Source organism: Rhinolophus ferrumequinum, chromosome 20 (genome assembly GCF_004115265.2).
Source record: "Rhinolophus ferrumequinum isolate MPI-CBG mRhiFer1 chromosome 20, mRhiFer1_v1.p, whole genome shotgun sequence".
NCBI classification, from domain to species: domain Eukaryota; kingdom Metazoa; phylum Chordata; class Mammalia; order Chiroptera; family Rhinolophidae; genus Rhinolophus; species Rhinolophus ferrumequinum.
In genome coordinates this window covers 31612870-31632356 of record NC_046303.1, presented here as the reverse complement: position 1 = coordinate 31632356, position 19487 = coordinate 31612870, and the positions used below count along the sequence as shown (strand labels likewise).

General features: G+C 33.9%; 1 protein-coding gene across 4 annotated transcripts in view; it reads left to right on the top strand.

The window, feature by feature from the left end:
• Positions 1 to 19487, top strand: part of PPP1R9A (protein phosphatase 1 regulatory subunit 9A) — a 267141-nt gene that overhangs the window by 174664 nt on the left and 72990 nt on the right. For all 4 annotated transcript variants that reach the window (XM_033088319.1, XM_033088318.1, XM_033088316.1 and 1 more), the window contains one exon: positions 5434 to 5569. In XM_033088319.1, the coding sequence (XP_032944210.1) occupies positions 5434 to 5569 (136 nt within the window). The remainder of the gene's footprint in view (positions 1 to 5433; positions 5570 to 19487) is intronic.

The following is a 19487-nucleotide window of genomic DNA, read 5'->3' as shown; positions in this document are numbered from 1 at the left end:
GAATGGAGTGAAATATTTAAAAAGCTATCGAGTTCAGTATAAGGCCATAAAGTGTGATCAAACATAGGAAAAATGAGACACTTTTTATAGAAATGTTTAAAAATACCACATGATCTTGTGATCCAAGGCTCAAGTACTGTATAAGGAGAGTAGGTCTTGTGCAGTTATTTGTTGTTGTTTTTTAAAGATATATCATCATTCAGGTTTTGATGTGCATGTAACACGTATTTGTTTAAAGATATTTGAATGAAAGAATTGGTTGTATGAGAGCTAAAAACTATATTGTGGTATAGCTTTTCCTGTTTTAGACTAGCTTAATTCTGCCTTGAGAATTTTTAAGTTTTGACATTAAGTGTCATTATGACTAGTATATCACTTTCATGGGAATAACTTGTCTGAAAAACAAGACACTCATAAAGCATTGTTCAACATAACCTCTCACATGATTCACACAGATCTTGTAGGATCTTTATGCCTTCATTTAAGCAAATTGTAAATGCCATTTTATGAGGATAGTTGTTTATTTTTCGTTTGACAGCTTACCAAAGAACTCAATAAACTAATTAAATGAATTCCATATAATCTTGTCATCTAAACTCCAAAGGACAGTACATGGACATTGCTTACTCTGATAATAGATGAAAAGAAAAGGAAAAACTGATTTATCTGCCGTTACCTATTGTAGCTCAGCACGAGGTGAGAGGGAGCAGTTCTTGGTGAAATAATTCACATTAAAACAAGGTGATTGTTTTAAATACTAGAAACAAGCCATGCTGAAAACGTAAACCTTAGTTGTATATTTTAGTCTTAGTATTGCCATTATGTGTCAATCATAACCTTAGAAAATACTTTGTTTTTTTAAATTTAAATATCCATTACAATTTGGTTTCTGTTACCTCATTCTTTATAGTGAAAAAATAAAAAGATCACACGGTTCCTTGTAGAATCAGAATTTTTAGAAAGTAACAAGAAGAAATATTTTTTTCTTAAAAAAAAATCTTTGTTTAGAAAAAGGCTGAGTTGACTACATATATATCATTTCAGTTGGAGATATGTCTAAACTACAAATCAATTGTGTATAAATATTGGTTGATTTCATCACATATATTTAGAGGGACTGATTGTTGCAAATTGTTATATTTTTGAAGATTTTAAAATTCAATTTATAAAGTGATCAGTAATCCATACTTTTATATGTCAACAGTAACTGAAATTAACATGTTCAGAATATACTTTAGTACAAGGATTTTATCTTTTCTCTGTAGTTGACTCACAAAAGCCTACGCAGTTTTCAAAACTAGCGTGATTCAAGAAAGAGGTAATTGGAACAGTGTGTACAGACAGTACTTTTAAATGCACTCAACCCTATCTAGATATTAATATATTATCTAGATAAAAACAACAGCAAACATTGACTAAACACTAGGCACCAGGTAATTAGTTAAGCTTTTTTTATGGATTATATAATATTTATTTGTTAAATTTTTATATTTATTTTACAAATATGGAAATGAACGATTAGAAATATTAATATTCAAGATCACAAAGCCAGTAAGTCATGTTTATGTTTCAGTGAACTTGTCCTATTAAAGCCATTTGTTGCTTTTACAGTCCATTTTAACCCTTAAGTTATACCATCACAGCATAACATACGGTGAATCCATAATTGAAATAAATAACCTGACTTTAAATTTTACTTTTTCTACTAAATTCTATACGTATTATATTGTACATATACTGTTGTAGGATGTATTTGTAAAGACTGCTTAAACATGGACCAAACATATAAGAACATAAAGAAAGGTAATTTGAAGGTTATACATTTTTTCAAATGGGAGATTTTATCAGTTTTGTTATAATAATAATAATAGTGATATCAAGTCATTTCATGTCTATACCACATTTTATTCTTTTACCACTCCTTTAGACCTATGGAGCAGATATTAATTTTAACATGAGGAAATAAGACAGAGAGATTAGTTTAGTTCCAGTTCTGGGTGTTTTTCTTCTGGACCGTACTCATCAGGATGACATTCTATTATTGGAAATATGTACTATAAATTATACTGGATGACAAGACTTTAAAGGTGTGTGCAGTTGGGTGCTATAACACTACGCAAAATACCTGCCTGAATGAAGAGATGTGTACTCTAACATAACACTTTTAAAAGTGAGTATATTTCATGAGATGAATTGTCTATTTTATATGCAATTACTAATCACTTCTGTGTCATCAACTGTGAAGTGATATTGAATATGAATTGATGGTGTACAAATAGTGAATAATGTTAAATTGTAGGGGTAAATTCAGAAAGAAAGCCAAGCTATGATTTTGAGCAACCATGCCTTCATGATTTAAAATGCTACTTTCTTATGCAATATGGAACAATTCTTATTTCCTCTGAGACTTTGCTTGTATGCATTCGTTCCTTATAGTTTTAGCATCTATAAATAATTCTGGTTTGGAATTAGGGATCATGTTTTGATCATGTTTTCTAGCACATCACACTGGAATTTTGATTAATTATGTAATTACATAATTTATTATTATATAATATAATTTAGACTAAAAAATAATTTTCTGCTTTAAAATTTCTCACAAGATCTTTCTTAAGATTCCTTCATTCATCTTTAAAATCAACATCAATGGTTTCAACTATTTGGCAAGTGGACCAAATCTTTTTCTCTCCCTGAATTGTGTTCAGAGTAACTTTAAATACTTGCCTTGCAGAGGAAAGAAATTTCTCCATTCTTAGGGGAAGCTGTTAAACTAAAAGATCTGACAATGTAATCCTCAAATGAGTTTAAAGAATTTATGTCTTAAATGAATGTGAATTGTAATTTACCTTTTACTTTGAGCTTGGCTACTGTGTTTGATTAATATGCATTTTGTACATTAATTGCTTCCTTCTATCTCCTGTCAACTTTATTGTAGATAAATGATACTCCCTCAAGTCCGACTCTATTATGGATTGAAAGAAAGATAAAAAATCAATCTAGGTTCTACCAAATCTACCATCCTAGAATATGAGTTTCTTAATTACTTTATATTTGTATCCCTAGACCTGATTTCTTACTTTTAGCTTGTTGCCAAAAATATAATGAATTCAAGATAGTCATTTCTTTAGATTAGTTGGGCACATTAAAGACTTTATGTATCTTCCATCATAGAAACTAGAATATCTTCAAATGAAATCACTCTGTGTATCTCTAGGCAATTCAGAGCTCATATTCTAGAATCATAGGAAACAAAGCAAGGATGTCTACTCTTACACCCTCTTTTTAACATATACTAGAAGTCTTAGTGCAATAAAGCAGTAAGTAAATAGGTAGACAAACAAGCAAATAAATATATAGGTAGGAAAGGAAGAAAAAATGTCTTTCTTCATAGTGGATATGATCTTTTATATAGGAAATTCTAAGGAGTATATTAAAAAAAACTACTATGATTAATAAATGAGTTTAACAAGGTCCCAGAATAAAAGGCCAGTATTCAAAAATCAATTGTATTTCTGTACTCTAGCAACAGTTAGAAACTGAAATTTAAAGATCAGTACCACTTATAATAACTTGAGAAAACATGAAATAGAAGTTTAACAAACTATGAGAAGTGATGGTGAGAAGGTAAACTGGCTTCAACTTTCATGCATTGCTAGTAATGCAAAGTGGTACCACCACTTTGAAAAACAATTTGGCGATTTCTTTAAAAGTTAAATGTACACTTGTACACTTGACATATGACATCAATTCCACTGTTAGTTATTTGACTAAGAGAAATGAAAATTTATGTCCCAAGAACACTGCACTCAAATGTTTATAGTAAGTTTACTCATAATATACAAAATCCAATCCAAATATCTCTCAGTAGAAGAAGTAAATAAACCAAATATAGTACATCTGGTACAATGAAATACTATTCAGTGATAAAAAGGAACAAATTACTGATGCTTGGAACAACATAAATCTCCAAAACATTATAATGAGCCAAAGAAGTCAAACACTGTATGATTCCATTTATATTAAACTCTAGAAAGGAGAATTCTAATATGGCCCAAAGTGAGGATGATTCACTGGAAAGGGAAATAGTATATTTTGGGTTGATGGAAATGTTCTATATCTTTATTGATGTGGTGATTCCAGGTTTATACATTTATCAAACTTATTGATCTATACATTTAAAATAGATGTACTCTATTGTGTGTGAATTATACCTGAATAAAGATGAACGTTTTAGTATTAACAAATTCTATTTTTAGTTGATTCCCAAAGGAAAATAACTCAAATGTTAAATGAACATCCACACATAATATCAAAGTTAAGTCTTGTTTGAAACTTCATAAAAATATTTATAAAAAGACAATTACTAACATCTAAGTATAAAAATTTGGAACTTTAGGGTATTTGTACAGAGAATTCTTAAGTATTTCATTTAAAATACAGCAATATATTATAATCATAGGAAAGCATCAATTAAGTATGAAACAACTAAGAGTCACATCCAAAATAATGATATTAAATCATATATATATATATATATATATATATATATATATAGAAATTATATCATGGAGATATACTATTTGTATTTTTAGACAAATAGGACCATATAGTAGTGTGAAAAGACGTTAAGTGAATATTTGTATGTTAAGCAAAACACAGTATTAATGAGGATGTATGACTTGTGACTGTAGCTTGCAATAAATGACTTCCTTGTTTTTTTCTTTATACCTTTTTTCCTTTCAGGAATTAATATCAACATATATTTCCCATAGTTCCTTTATTACGTGAAGCCACACCCCTCCTCATACCATCTCTTTCTCCAAAAGAAGTGAATTAATTCACTATTTCTCCTTTTTTTAAAATTTTCAGTTTTAAGCCGAAACAAGTACATTTGTTTCCCCCATTTTTCTTATCTCCAAAGTTACAATAACTTAGCAAAATTTATTGCCTCTCTTTCTCTCTCTCTCTCTAGATATACATATAGTACCTCAAAAACTTTGAAGCACTTTTTGCATTATAAAGAGGACATTATGGAAATGATTCTTAAGTTCAATGGTACAGGAAATTATGAGTTTGCTTCCATATGTAGGGCATCAAAAATGTGTAAAGTTCTGTAGAATGTGTTACATCTGTTTTTTCTTCTCCCAAGGTAATAATTTTTTTATGATCCTTTGCTTTTTTCCTTTCTTTTCCTTTGGGCTGTGTCTGCAAAAATCACTCTAATAGCTCAGCTAACCTCTCCTGCCACCCAGACCTGCCATTTCAAGTATGTAGGTGATACTGGTTTTGTTTTGTTTTGTTTTGTTTTGTTTTGTTTTGTTTTTTTGAGACTTGATGGATCCTGATGAGATATTATCACGCTTGGTTACTTTTCTTAGCACTCCTTTTCACTGGAGAGTCTAACTGTATTCGTTTTCTTTACCCTTCCAATAGATTTGTTATTGGGCGAGAAAAACCAGGCCAAGTGAGTGAGGTTGCCCAGTTGATAAGCCAGACGCTGGAACAGGAAAGGCGCCAGAGAGAGCTGCTGGAGCAGCACTACGCCCAGTATGACGCTGATGACGATGAGGTACATAGCCCTTGCAAACGTCCTTCCTGCTTTTCTTCTCACTGCATTCCTACTTTATAAAACTCTCTCTATTGTAGAACAGTATGACAGGTTCTTTGCAGTTTCTCAAGGAGAATGCGTCTACATTCAACCTCATGGAAAAAAAAAAATCAGTTGCATTTGTTATTCATTTGTGAGTCAGGTAATAGTATCCTATTTACCGTATGAAAACTTCGGGAATCAAATCAGTCATCTTTTACCACACTTTTAAAAGAAATTCATTGAAACAAAAAAGGGTAAAAACACCAAAATGTAAAATAGTAGCTGTCTTTACTGTTGGAATTAGGTGATTTTTCTCTCTCTGCTTTATGTTTCTTTCATTTTGTCCCAGATTTTCTACAGTAAGTATATAATGTTTTTTTCAAAAAAATCAGTAAAGATTTTGGGTGAACAAAACACACAAACATACAGAGAAAAGTGTTAAACATTGCTAAGTGTTTTCAGGGTTTTCTTTTTTCCAGGAAGAGAAAGTTCTTTGGATCTGCTCACTGTGATTTGTGCTAACATAACACAGGACAAAGTTTTTCCACCAGCACGTATTCCATAGTGTAGATACATATTGGAATAATTTTGCATCCTGTTCTCTGTAGAAGATCAAGTGAATGAATAGAAGGTAACCCCCAAGTGAAAACGGCTGTCCGGAACCCTTGTGTTTTGTAATATAATACAGATGCTGGTCTATTTCTAATGTAAATGCCAAACATACATCGATAGACTGGGACAATATGCTTTATTTTAAACATGCACGTGTTTCATTTTGGCATGTCAAAAGATCCATCAGCGATTTAGCTGTAGTAGTTCATGCTCTATAACCATAGTAAGTTTTCAGGTAAAATAAATATTCTTTATACCAGCTGATATAAGGACAGTACAACTTCCTATGTTCATCCTCAGCTCATCTGTGTATAGTCTTCGTCCAGCACTTTTTTGGTTTCTAGCCAAGATGTAGTTTCTAGCCAAGAAGATTAATAAACAGACATTCAAACGCGTTTCATGTATTTTTAGTCTGGAAGGTTTAACCCAAATGTATATTAATTTTTCATGTGTTTGTTGTATAATGAGGATGTAGTCTCCATTTATTACAGTAGGAAATTTAAAACAGTGCATCAGTTCACTTTGGATCAAAGAGTAAACATTAGGAAGTTTTCACATGAATGAATTAGTTTCTTAGAATTCTATTTAGCTGATGGTAGTTTTTCACTTGCAGAGATCATTTGAGATGGCGAGAATTTTTCTTTGTACTGAAATATTATATATGAAAATGTTATCTTGGATTTAGAAACTGAAAAAGCAATTTCCTCCAATACTTGAACTTCTTTCATCTTTCCTAGTTTCCAGTTCTCTGTGCTAGTATTTTGGGTTTTCTCCCAGACATCGATTTGCTCTGGCTACGAGCTTATGTTAGGATGGTAGCACCATTCTCTGCAGGTTTGGTTTTTACCTGCTCACTATGCTAGAAAGGAGCTGAGGTTCAGGGGAGTATGGATGACATCAAGTGGTGGCAGGTGAGGAGGCCAAGTTTTCCTGCCTCTGGGGGCCTCAGTGTCTCTGTCTTTTAAAGCGTAGAGATTGGTCTCCATCTCTAAATTTCTAAATTCTTTCCAACATTTATACTTAGGAGAACATCATATGGATTTTTTTCTTTCTTGTTTTTTTTTTTTTTTTTTTTTTGGCCTGTTTTTGTAAGGAAGGCAGAGTTAATTATCACCTGAGAGGATATTTTCAGGCTGAAGGTGGGTAAATAAACATTCAGTGAGAAGTACCTTGCAAATTGCCTTTCCCACATGATTTTATGTAATCTTTATAACAAACAGAAAAGACCTTTTTTTCCCTAGAAATGCAGCCACTGACCCTTTTTCTAGTGGTCCAGCTAGTAGTTGGCAAATTTAGAATGGGAATAATAGGGTGTTCCTGGCTCCAGAGCCTGGACGCTGCCACACTGCTGTTTTTGAATGGAGTGGACTAATGGCGCTTCTGTCTGTGTTCAGGTACACACAGAAAAACTCAGTAACAAGAGATGTTGGAAAGAGGATTCCTGTTTTGGGTGATGCAGTTTCTTGTAATACTTAGGTTCTGTGATTCTTTGTTCTGTATTTCTAATAATAAGGGAATCAAATACTTGGATAATTTTTTTTCCTTTAGGCAAATACTTAATCCATAAAAGTATCCTGTGAAGGTAGGGCTTAAAGGGAAGAATGATGGAGAATACAAATATTTTACAAAAAGATAGAGTTTAGCTAAGTTAAACGTTTTCTTCTGTCTGCAAGTTGTAGAAATAGAAATCAGGTGCTATGCTACCCCACGTAATCTTTGCTTCATTGAAATGGTCAGTGAGCTTTCTCCTGTCTCTTTCATGTTCCTCTCTGACTTGTTTCTCTCTTTCTTGTGTGGTACATACATACCGCCTCACCAAAATATGCCCACCTGAAATCAACCGTTAATTTTCTGTGCATAGGAGTAATGAAAGCTGTAAAAAGGATGCAAATGCACTCTTTTACAAACATTTTATCTACTTGACTTAAATTCATTTTTCACTACTTTTACCAAACATTTTTACATTGATTTGAGTTATATTCCTATTTTTTACTACTAGCCCTCTCCCTATTCATAGAAAGTAAAATGTACAAGAGACATAATAGAAATAAGAAGAACTAATTATCCAATGGGTAAATAAATAGTCCTTGAATAATTTAGTTAATTTTATATGCACTTGAGCAGTTCATTGATGTACATATCTTTATTAATCCTGAGTTGTGTAATCAGTCACTTGGTTTCTCACTTTCCTGATCAGTTGTAGAACCATCTTTAGATTTCAAAGTTAGAATCATTTTTATCTGATAGTATTCCCTGGGACATTCCCTGAGCCAACCAGGAAAGCCTCTAATTCAATGCAGAACAACCAAGATCATCCAAGTAATTTCCAGAGCCAGCACTCAAATGTGCAATGTCTACTGAAGGATAGGTAGCTTCTGGTTTGGGTCAAATCATCCAAAGTTGATTCTAACTTGGAACTTGTCACATTGACAGAGGAGAGTTGCTTGCTTGAATTGCCTACAGGGAAAACATTGCAATGTGAGAAATATATCTTGAAACTGTAAAAGTACAGTGGTCTTCTATAAGAACCATATTTAGGATTAAGAATACTTTATCATGTATTGTGTGTGCTTAGATATATGTTTTAATGCTTTAGGGAATTATAAGCCATACTCCAAAATAATTTAAAATATATAGATAATCTTCAATCTCAACTTAAATGTCTGCATTTTTCTAGGCTTTTATCCTCCAAGTATTTAAACTAGAAGAGTTTCAAATAAGCAAACAACCAATTCAATTTTCATTTGTATTCCTGTTTCTTTCCACTCTGTTAAACATTCTGATGAACAAAACAAAAAAGTTCAAATGTTTCTGCTTAAAGTCTGAAGAAGAAAAGGAAAGATCCTCTAAAGAAGAGGGAGATACAAATCTGAACAATTGAAAAATTTTACATGTAGATCTATTATTAGTGATTGCATTTCTGGATTTAATGGAATTATTGTTTTCTTCCCTCCCTCCTTCTTCCCTCTCTCCCTTCCTCCCTCCCTCGCTCCCTCCCTTCCTTCCTGCCTGCCTTCCTTCCTTCTTTCTTTTTTCCTTTCTTCCTCCTTCCCTTTCTATTTTTAAACAATCTGAAATGTAACCATGGAGGATTTCAGTAAACCCTTCAGACAGTCAACACTATCCCATGAAATTCTGGGGGTATGGTAAATTTTTCAACTAGATTTTAATTTTCAATAACGAGTTAAATCTCCTGTCATATTCCACAACAATCAATGTTTAGCCTTAGAGTGGTGGGATGATATAATTCTGGTATATGTTTTGTGTTCTGTGGGTCATGTATGTATATTTTGGGTATCTGTTTTTATCAAAAAGCATTTTGCAATGTGAAATGCCGTGTGCTCAGACTGGACAAAGTGTGAACTGGTACTCTACCACTTTTTTGAGTTAGAAAGTACATATGGCCGTTCGTATTAAAATGAGCTGTTTTACATGCACTTTAAAAATTATATGGTTATTTTGCTTTTGCTTCTTTATATATCCTCTTAACATATAATGTTTCTTACATTTCAAAGTCTTCGGTTATAGATGGCATTTCAAAGTCTCTTGAAGCAATAGGTCATCACAGTGTTAATGATCACTCCAGAAACAGAGGCCCTCTTTCTTAACACATAATTTAATCTTTCGTAATTTGCTTTTACTCCTGGAAATTAATGTCATTATAACTATATCATGCACCATTAGTTAATTTTTTAGAATCTTTTAAAGTTGAATACAATTGTGAGCAGCTGTCTACATGGATATTCATTTTTATGGCTTGTGTTAACATGTAATAATTAGAGGCAAAAATAATGGAAGCTACGGTTTGCATAAGTGTTAAAAGGTTTACAAGAATAAACTTCGTATGGGAAAGCGTTAAAGGGATAATATTGTATTTGACTCATGCTGTTTGCTGTTCCTGGTTGAAACAGCTTGTGTTGCGTGAACAAGAGATTGCAATTTTTATGGATGGCATTTTAATAATGTGAATTGATTTTATACTGTGTTTATAATGTTGAGAAACAGAGTGAGGCCATTCTCTTAGTTCTCAAAAGTGTATGTTACAGCAGGCACCGGAAATCCAGTGTACTTTTTAATCTTTTCTCATTTGGCTGCTCTCTTTAGTGGGGAAAAAGCCTTCTTTAATTTTTGGTGTCGACTATTTTAGAGCACTGTGGCTGAATTGCAAGGAGAGTCTGGCAACTGCAATAACAATAACAACTATTTCTTTAAGGTTTGTTTTCTGATGGAATGTAATGCTTATTATCTGTACCTTCCTGCTTCATGTGTGAAATTAAATATTCTATGTCGTATTAACTAGTTCTATGCTAGGAAGAACTTCTCCAGAGCTGTATGTTTTGTATGTTGAATAATAGTTTGAAAATTGACATTTGAAAAATAATATTTAATCTTGAAACGTAACACATAGTTTAGATGCAGGTTCTGTAATTCGGACTCACTTCCTAATATTTAACCATGGATGTTTTTAACCCCTAACATTTTTAATATTTTGTAATTTATATTAAAGGGACAAAAGATATCCAATAGCAAGGCTGTATGATGTTTGTACAATACAGTGTACACAGTGATGTATATTGTCTTTTTAAATCCATTGCTGTTTTAAGAAAATAATTTTTTGATACAAGTTACTAAATTTTCAAAAAAAATGAATGCATATATCTTTAAATTATTGTAGTACTTATTTGCACAATTTATATGGTAGATATACCAAAATGTCTAAAACAGTATTGCACTAAAAAATAGTTCTCACTACCGTTAGCTGCCAGTAACAGTGATAGAGGAGCTTAAAAATGGAAGTCAGTCATGTTTAAAAGGGAGACTGGTTTATGGTAATTAGAGGAGCCTGAAGAATAGAAGAAATATAAAACATTTTTAACAACTTGTTTACAGACTCCAGTTTGACTGGATCTTTAAAATCATTCAATATAATTACGTCTTTTGGTTTCTGATCCCCACATTGACAGTAGTGATTATTGTCATTGAAACCCAGAATTATAACGTGCTTGGAATACATTCAGGTGAAGACTGTATCCATGTTTGATTTAACCTAAATAATGTATGTGTGGCACCGCTGGTGCGTGCACACATATGCACACATACACACACACACAATCCCCAGGAGGTGGGTATCATCCTCTACTTGAAAGGTCCTCTTTAGAAATATTATTTGTATATAGAAACATTAATATCATAACATTGAGCATAAACAGGAAGATGAGCAGTGTTAGTGGGAGACAAAGGTCAGAATATGCAAAGAAACTGTTGCCTAAATAATGTCATCTCCTTGTAGCTCATTTTCTTTATTTTATTTTGTTTATCATAATTCAAGTGACTTGAATGTGTTTTTTTGTTATTTTCTTCAATCTACCACATTGTGGTGATATTTGTTCATGAGCCAGATGAAAAAACAAAAACAAATGAATTTTATCAAATTCTTCTATGCAATTAAGTTCCTCTGCGAGTATAGACTTTGTACTTCCCAGAAATCATGCTAGAACAATTCTATATTACAGTGATGAACCACAGAGTTTGCAGTGTTAAACAGATGTCATAGAAACAAACAGAAATTGCAGTATTGTTTTCACCTTTAAAAACATTTATAAGTTGAGTATAATTTTTTTACTAAAAAGTTCTGTAATGTTAAAAGGCACAGTGAGAGATGGGCCTTACTATCCTGGGAAATAGGCTGATGTTCCCGCGGGCCATAGGGATCCTGTGGTTTTTCCTATGCCTGCGCTCCTCGTCTTGTTTTCTCTACCTTGAATGCCGTAATCTGCACCGACTCTTGTTTGCCCTTGTATGTGCATAATCCTGTTGGCCTTTCAGGGCTCTGTTTAGCTTTCATCTATCTCCTTTACAAACTTTCATGGACTCTGTCAGCTGGGCTAGAGTCACTAGCACCATGTATATCTCTCTCTATCATCATTCACCCATAAATTCCCCCATTAGCTTGTAATCTCTTAATGACAGGTTTCAAATAACTGATTGATTTTTAATACATCCAGGGATGAGCACTGCACTGGGAAGATTAGAAGGACGCCAAAAAGTTGGACTGAATTGAATCACTCAAAGGATGTTAAGATGAACATTTGAGAGTAGAATTAAATGAGGAGAATGAAATTTAGTTAGGAACATAATCTGAGACAGTGAGGAAACAATGGCATAGAATACAAGTGTAAAAAGAAAACCAGACCTTGTAAGACTAGAGATTGGAGATAGGGAAAGTAGTGAAGGAATAATCTGTATTTGCCCTTGACACTTTGGGATTTATCACTTTTCTGCGGTCTTTTGTTACCACATTTTAATTGTTCTGAGAGACCATGTATTTTCAAGAAGATCCTAGCTCTATCACACTGCACCAAAATCGTCTGCATGTAAAACAAGAAAAAATCAATATGTGTATTTAATTCCTTGAAAACCTTTGGGACCTTAGAAATAGCAATTTTGTGACTCATATTACATGACTTCTCTTTTTAGTCATAACTGAATAAACACGGAATAGAAACAGAATAGTCAAAATGGCCTAACTGATGTCAAGAACAAAATTGAATATTGCATAGATAGCCATCTTCTCCTGCCCAATGTATTAACTCAGAAACAGATTTCAATCATAGAAATACATTTTCATCGGCAATAAAAACTAAATGGTGACCTGACCAAGGACTAACGTCCTAAAACTGCCTTGTCATGGAGTTTTGTCAGGTCTGATAAGGGCTCTATTTATTTTAAACTGATATTGATGCTGGTAAGGGTGGTGGTAAAAACTCTTAATTGATTTCTGGAATTCTGGTTCTTAAAGGGGCCTTTAAAATTATTTTATTGACATAAAGTTGACATAGAGTAATATGTGCAGATCTTAATTGTATGATTTCATGTTTTTTATTATATATGTATATTTCACATTAAAATCAATGTTAGTAAGGAATAATTAATATACAATAAAATACACCAATTTTAAATGTGTTTAGATTAACAGTTTAATGAATAACAACTACCAGAATCAAGATATAGAACATTTTTATTTCCTCAGATAATTCCCTTATAAATCTTTGCAGTTACTCTCAGCCGAAAGCAACCCATCTACTTTCTGATACTATGGATTACTTTTTTCAGTTCTAGAGTTTCATTTGAATGAAATCATAAAGTGCATAATTTTTTTATATCTGGCTTCTTTTACTTTTCATGTCATATTTATCCTAAGTGTTCTGTATATTAGGATGATACTATAATTGGTATTTCTTGGAGTTATAGTGGGCAAAGCTCAGGGCCGACCCAAAATGGGATGTCTAATTAGAGAACTTAAGCATAAAGCTAGATCCCCATGGGCTGCGCTGCTCTATAGATGAACATAAATCTAATGATCTACCTCAAGGACTGCATGGGAAATTGCCAGTCTCAAACCTTAGCATTGAGTGAAAAGGAAGAAAAAATTTTCTCTGAGAAATTGTGACCACAGCAGCCTGAATTTACGCTACCTTTGGGCGGGGGGGCGGGGGGGGGCAGTGGAAGCATATTCTTTCTTGAGGCACTCACCTTCAATCAAATGCTAAAAGTTAAAGTTTCAAGAAATATGAGCTTACAATTTCCAAGTACAAAACTCACAGGGAAATAAATCACCATAAGTAACAAACGGCAAAAGAAAAAGAGGGAGAGGGTTGAAGGGAGAGGGAAGGGAGAAAGAAAAGAATAATAAGGTCCAAGTTATTTTATCAATTATATAAAATTGGAACAAATATCTCCAGTCACATATAACAGATTCCAGAAGACAAAAAATGAAAGTAGTACAACTCTGATACCAAGAATTCAGTAAGTAAAACATGAAGAGTGTGAGATGCATAAGGTAATGAGGTATAACCCTGATATCAAAACCAAATAATAATGAAAAAGACAATGTATAGGCCCATCCTATTCATTAAAATAATGCAAAAAAATCCTCAACAAAATATTATCAAACCATATCTAATAACATGTAAAAGAGATATTGTGGCCAAGATGAGTGTAGCCAATACAATAATGTAAGTGTAGTTTAACATTTGAAAATCAGTCACTACTTGCATTCGACATCATACTGGAAGGCAAGAAGAAGAATTACATATAGCCGGGAAAGGAAGAAACTGTTATTATTCACAAGTGATGTAACTGTTTATTTAGAAAACCTCAAGCATACCTACAGATAAATTGTTAGAAATAATATAAGATTTTAGCAAGTTTGCTCGATACATAAATAATATAAAATATAACATCTATTTCGATATGTCTAGAAAGGGAAAATATAATTTATAAATGCCCATGGAGAAAGGCAAAGCCTTGCCTAACCAAAGATAGGCAAAACCTTCATGGAGAAAAATAAATTTTATTGAAATATGTTAAAGAAAGATTAAAAAGGACATGGTTTAAAGACTCAATAGTTTAATTGAGTCAACTTTCTCTAAGTTGATTTATACATTCAATGTAATTCCAGCAAAAATAACTATAAAGAATTTTTAAATAGAATTTGGTAAGCTATTACAAAAATACGTATGAAAGAACAATGCACCAGAAATAACCATGACATTTTACATGCCTTAGAAGAGAGATATTTATTATTAAGCTGTAGCAATTTAGACCCTGGGGCAAAAGAATGGAATGTTGGACAAGGAGCCCAGAAACAGGCCCTCACATATATGAAAATTTGATTTGTGACATCAATAACACTCTATATGAGTTGAGAAATGTTAGGCTTTTCAATGAAGGAAAAATGCTGAAATTGCAACCCCCATCTCAATCTGTACCCAAAAATTCATTCCAGGTGGATTAACTACTCAAATGCCAAAAGCAAAACTATAAAATTTAGAAGACATTGTAGAAGAATATATTTATGACTTTGGTGTAAGAAATGGTTTCTTACGTGAGACAATTCAGAAAGCAAAACCTTGGAAAGGATTGAGAAAATTGACTACATTAAAATGAAGAACTTTGTTCATCAAAAGAATATCTTTTTAAAAGCAAGAAGACAAACCAGAAGCTGGAAGTAAATATTTGAGAAATAAATAACAAAATGAATTATATAAAAATTTCTGTGAGCCAATAATAAGAGTATATACAGGCCATTGGCTTGAACAGTCATGTCATAAGAGAGGAAATCTCAGTGGCCAATGAACATATGAAAAGATGCCCTACCACATTAGCAATTAGGATGTGAAAATTAAAAACCAAAATGAAATATTTCATACCTCCTGAATTGATTTAAATAGAATATTCTAAGTTTTGGTGAGGATGGGGAGTAAAAGGACCTCTTATTCTCTGCACATAGAAATATAAATTGGCTCATCGACTTTACCGTTAAAAGCAAAAAGGCACAGAAGAATACAAACAATATGATTTCATTTATATGAAGTTTAAAATCATGTAAGAATAAATGACATATTGTTTAGTTATACTAAAATGCAATAAAACTAGAGAAAAGTAACAATGATAAAATTCAGCAAGATTACTTGTAGAGCAAGCTCTTGAAATAGAATCAGGGAGGTGCTCACAGAGGACCCTATTTAAAATGTGGTGGTACTGCTCCTTTTCTTGAACTAGATTGTTAGTTGATTGGTGGTGGTTATGTCATTGGTCATTATATTTTCTATATGTTACATAAATACTCTTTGTGTCAGCTCAGTATTTAATGAAAAAATTAAAATCTGCCACATACAATTGCTTATATTTAGCAGTCATGTGGATATAAAATGAATATAACGTAGTTCCTACTCTCCAGAGACTTTTAAAATGACTTAGGATCCTGTGTCTCAAACTTGCTTCAATGTGAGAATCTCATGGTACTTCTTTAAAATTACAGAAGTACCAAATTTTCCACCCAGCCTCCGACTTACAGAATATGCACTGTAGTGGGCCTAGAGTTATGGGAGCTTGTGGGAAGGGTTAGAGGCAATCAAAGATGGCCTTGTCCAGTTTAAAGATGCCAGGAAACTGATGTAAAGACCTTGGAGTCCTGGTATTGCAGGGAGTTTGCAAGAAGGAATTGTTGCTGTGAACCACCACATAGTTATTCTCCCTTGAAGGAAATTGTAAGATTCAGATTGTATTTATTATTAATCCATAGATAATCCACAGAAATACTATCAATGACATTTTTATTGGTTTTACTTTTTTGTTTACTTTAAAGTCTGTAACTATAACTTCTGGTTCTGTTTGATGACTGGTTGTCATTTTTACAGTCATCTGCATCAGTTTTTATATGATTCAGTTAGTTGTATACTTATAGAATTATTAAAATAATAATAACATGTACCACTTTGGCCACTGTAGTTGTTCTCTTCTGCAGATTAAAATTCAAGGAAATACGGCTCTCTTAGTCTCTTCCCACAGTTCTGTTGGCATCAGAATAAGTGCTTCATTGTTTCTATGGCAAGTAAAATGAAACTCAAGGAAGGCTGCCAACTTGAAATTGCAGTGTGACACTTGAATTACAGAGGTCTACTTTGGTCTGTTGACTGTTTAGTTCTGGATCTCAGTGGGAAAAATAAAGATCACTGGTTCCTTCCTCATATAGAATATATTAATCAGGGACTTAAAAAACAATGGCATTTATGTCCTAGTAAATGGGTAACATTTATTAAGAAGAATTGAATTGGGAATATTGAGTCATGGAAAAATATAGTTTATACTCCCAAGAAGCTTGCTATTGTGCTATGGAAACAACAAATATATATAGTAAAGAATTTAAATCATTTTCAAGCAAACTGTAAAAAAGCCAGATAACCATAGCGTAAAAAAATCATCACAACTAAGGACATACAAAATAAAAGAATGAATTTGAGATTTGTGATTTCAAGTTTTATTTGGAAATTTTTTGTTGTTTTTGTTTGTTTTCTATAATTGAGAAATTGGGTCAATATTGGGTATGTTCAAGAAGAAAGTTTACCTGCAGAGCAGAGTATATAGAAAGGAATAGGGGTTGGAAAGTCTTTGAAAAGGTAAATTGAACAATATGTAGAAATTTTTAAAATCAGATGAATTTTTAGACATTTTTCTATTAAATAATAACTGGGAACCGCTGCTCTTTGGGCTCTCACATATCTGAGACATTCACTACCCTTTGATTTGGACTATCTTTTCAAGTGTTTGTGTATGAACAGTCTTGGAAGATAGAAATTTTCTTTCCCTCTGGAGCAAGGGCAGTAATATTTGCTGCCTATTATAAAAGATGCAGGCTACCAAGCTCTGGTTTCCTCTCCTGACATGTCTACATGTGTAGACATCAGCTGTCCCTCTTCTTATCACTCTTTGGAAATTGCGACTTGAAGTATCAGCACAAAAATCGTGATAGACTATATCAACTAATACAAAGACCCATGCTGGGTTAGAGAAAGATCTGACCTTGTTCAGATAACTCTTCCAGAGAAACACTGACATTGGGCATGAAGGAAAAGAATTTGCAATCACCATGGTCAGAAGCCTGGTAAATCTTTAAAGTTTGGCTGATTCACTGGAGAGATAATGGAGCAAGGAACATAATGCTGGGTAAGGAGAAATAGCAACAGTAGAGCTGTCTTTTGACTCAGCCCCTCCTGCAGTTTATCATGACAACTTTAGGTTCACTCAGGCAGAAAAAGATCTCAAAGCTTTTTGCAGTGTGTTTTGGTTGCTCTAAGGCAGGGGTGTCCAAACTGTGGCCCACGGGCCAACTGCAGCCCACAATCCATTTTTAATTGGCCTGCAGCAAATTCCAAAAATATATTTAGTTTACTTAAATAAACCAGGTGAGGCAATACGTACTTCACCTCGAGTGAGTGGCCCGGCTGTTTGTGTATTTTACCGCATATGGCCCTTGGTGAAAAACGTTGAAAAAAGTTTGGACACCCCTCCTCTGAGGGAATATTGGCTCTGTCAGGGAGATTTCTTTGAGATAGACAAACTTCTGTGGAAAATCATAGATGAGTATTTGGATACTAACTGGTCTGTAATGCTGATGAAAATAACCCTCTGGACAATGAGAACCTGTCCCAAATTTGTACAGTCAGCCTCACCACTGTGGAAAACTTCCCCATTTCTTATGTTCAAACCAGATTTGCCAATGGAGTCCATGTTGCTATGGACTCCATCATAACAGGGTCCCCACAGTAGGTGTCAAAGACTGTGACTGCTGAGTCAGACTCCCCAAAGGTAAATAGGTTGTGTCAATAAGGATGACTCACCTTATATAATGCTTTAGGTGGACACTGGAAGTTTGGTTAAAACATGAGTAACTGCACTGCTCAAAACTGCAAACGAATGCACCTTGTCACTGGCACAGAGCTGCGCTCTTCCTCCATGCCCCTTGATGCCTCCTCTCTCTACCCTGACCTCAGAAACGTTAAGGAGAAAGTTGACTAGGGGTTGGGCCGAGATCTCCTTGTCCTCCAGAGAGACCAAATGCTATATGAACCCCTTGAGTATGCTGGGGAACTTTGGGAGGGGAGGCTCCCAAAAACTTTATAGTTCTGTGGATACCAACTCACAGATCACCATCCCACCCAGTTCCATAGTGAGAAAGGATGCCCAACTTCAGCTGATTTGGTTTGGGCAGAGTTCACAGTGGGAAGGGAAGCTCAAATGGCCTTGTAGATGGGACCCTTTGGGCAGGTACAAGGTAATGCTGTCATGGCTTCCACTGTTAGATGTCTAATGGAATTGATGTGTTATATGCCTGTACTTCTTTGTCCCCTTAACGCCAATGGAGATTCTCCCATTCAGGGATTGCCATGTGTACAGCAGTAAGAGTAGGACACATAAAACACTCTCCTTGTTTTCTCCCAGGTGGTGCAGCAGAAACAATATAAAATCTCAGGAAGAAAAGGGGAAATCACAACTTATTTAAATACTCGATGGCTGCCAGAATACTTGGGCCAGTTCCCAGCACAACACTTATGCAGCAACCAACCAACCAACCAACCAACCAACCAACCAAACAAACACAAGTGGGCCGCTACTAACTTTCTATTAAGCTGTCATGGAAACTGAAACTCCCTGACCCATGAAGGCCTTGTGACTCTCTTGCCTAATAGTCTCAGTTTGAGATGGGTCAGCTTGAACTCACTGACCAATAAGGTTGGAAGGGCCCAACAAACATTGCTTGTCAATGGAAATGATAGATTTTTAAAAAACTGCCAGCCAGGCCCACCAGCATCTTAGATATATATGAACAAGTAGCAGCTTTCCATTTCAGGGAAACTTTATCTGCCAGTCCACCTCCAGAAATAAGGCCTCTAGCTCAGTGAGGCCTTTAGTTCATAGAAGTTTCCTTAAATGCCTGGGCCTG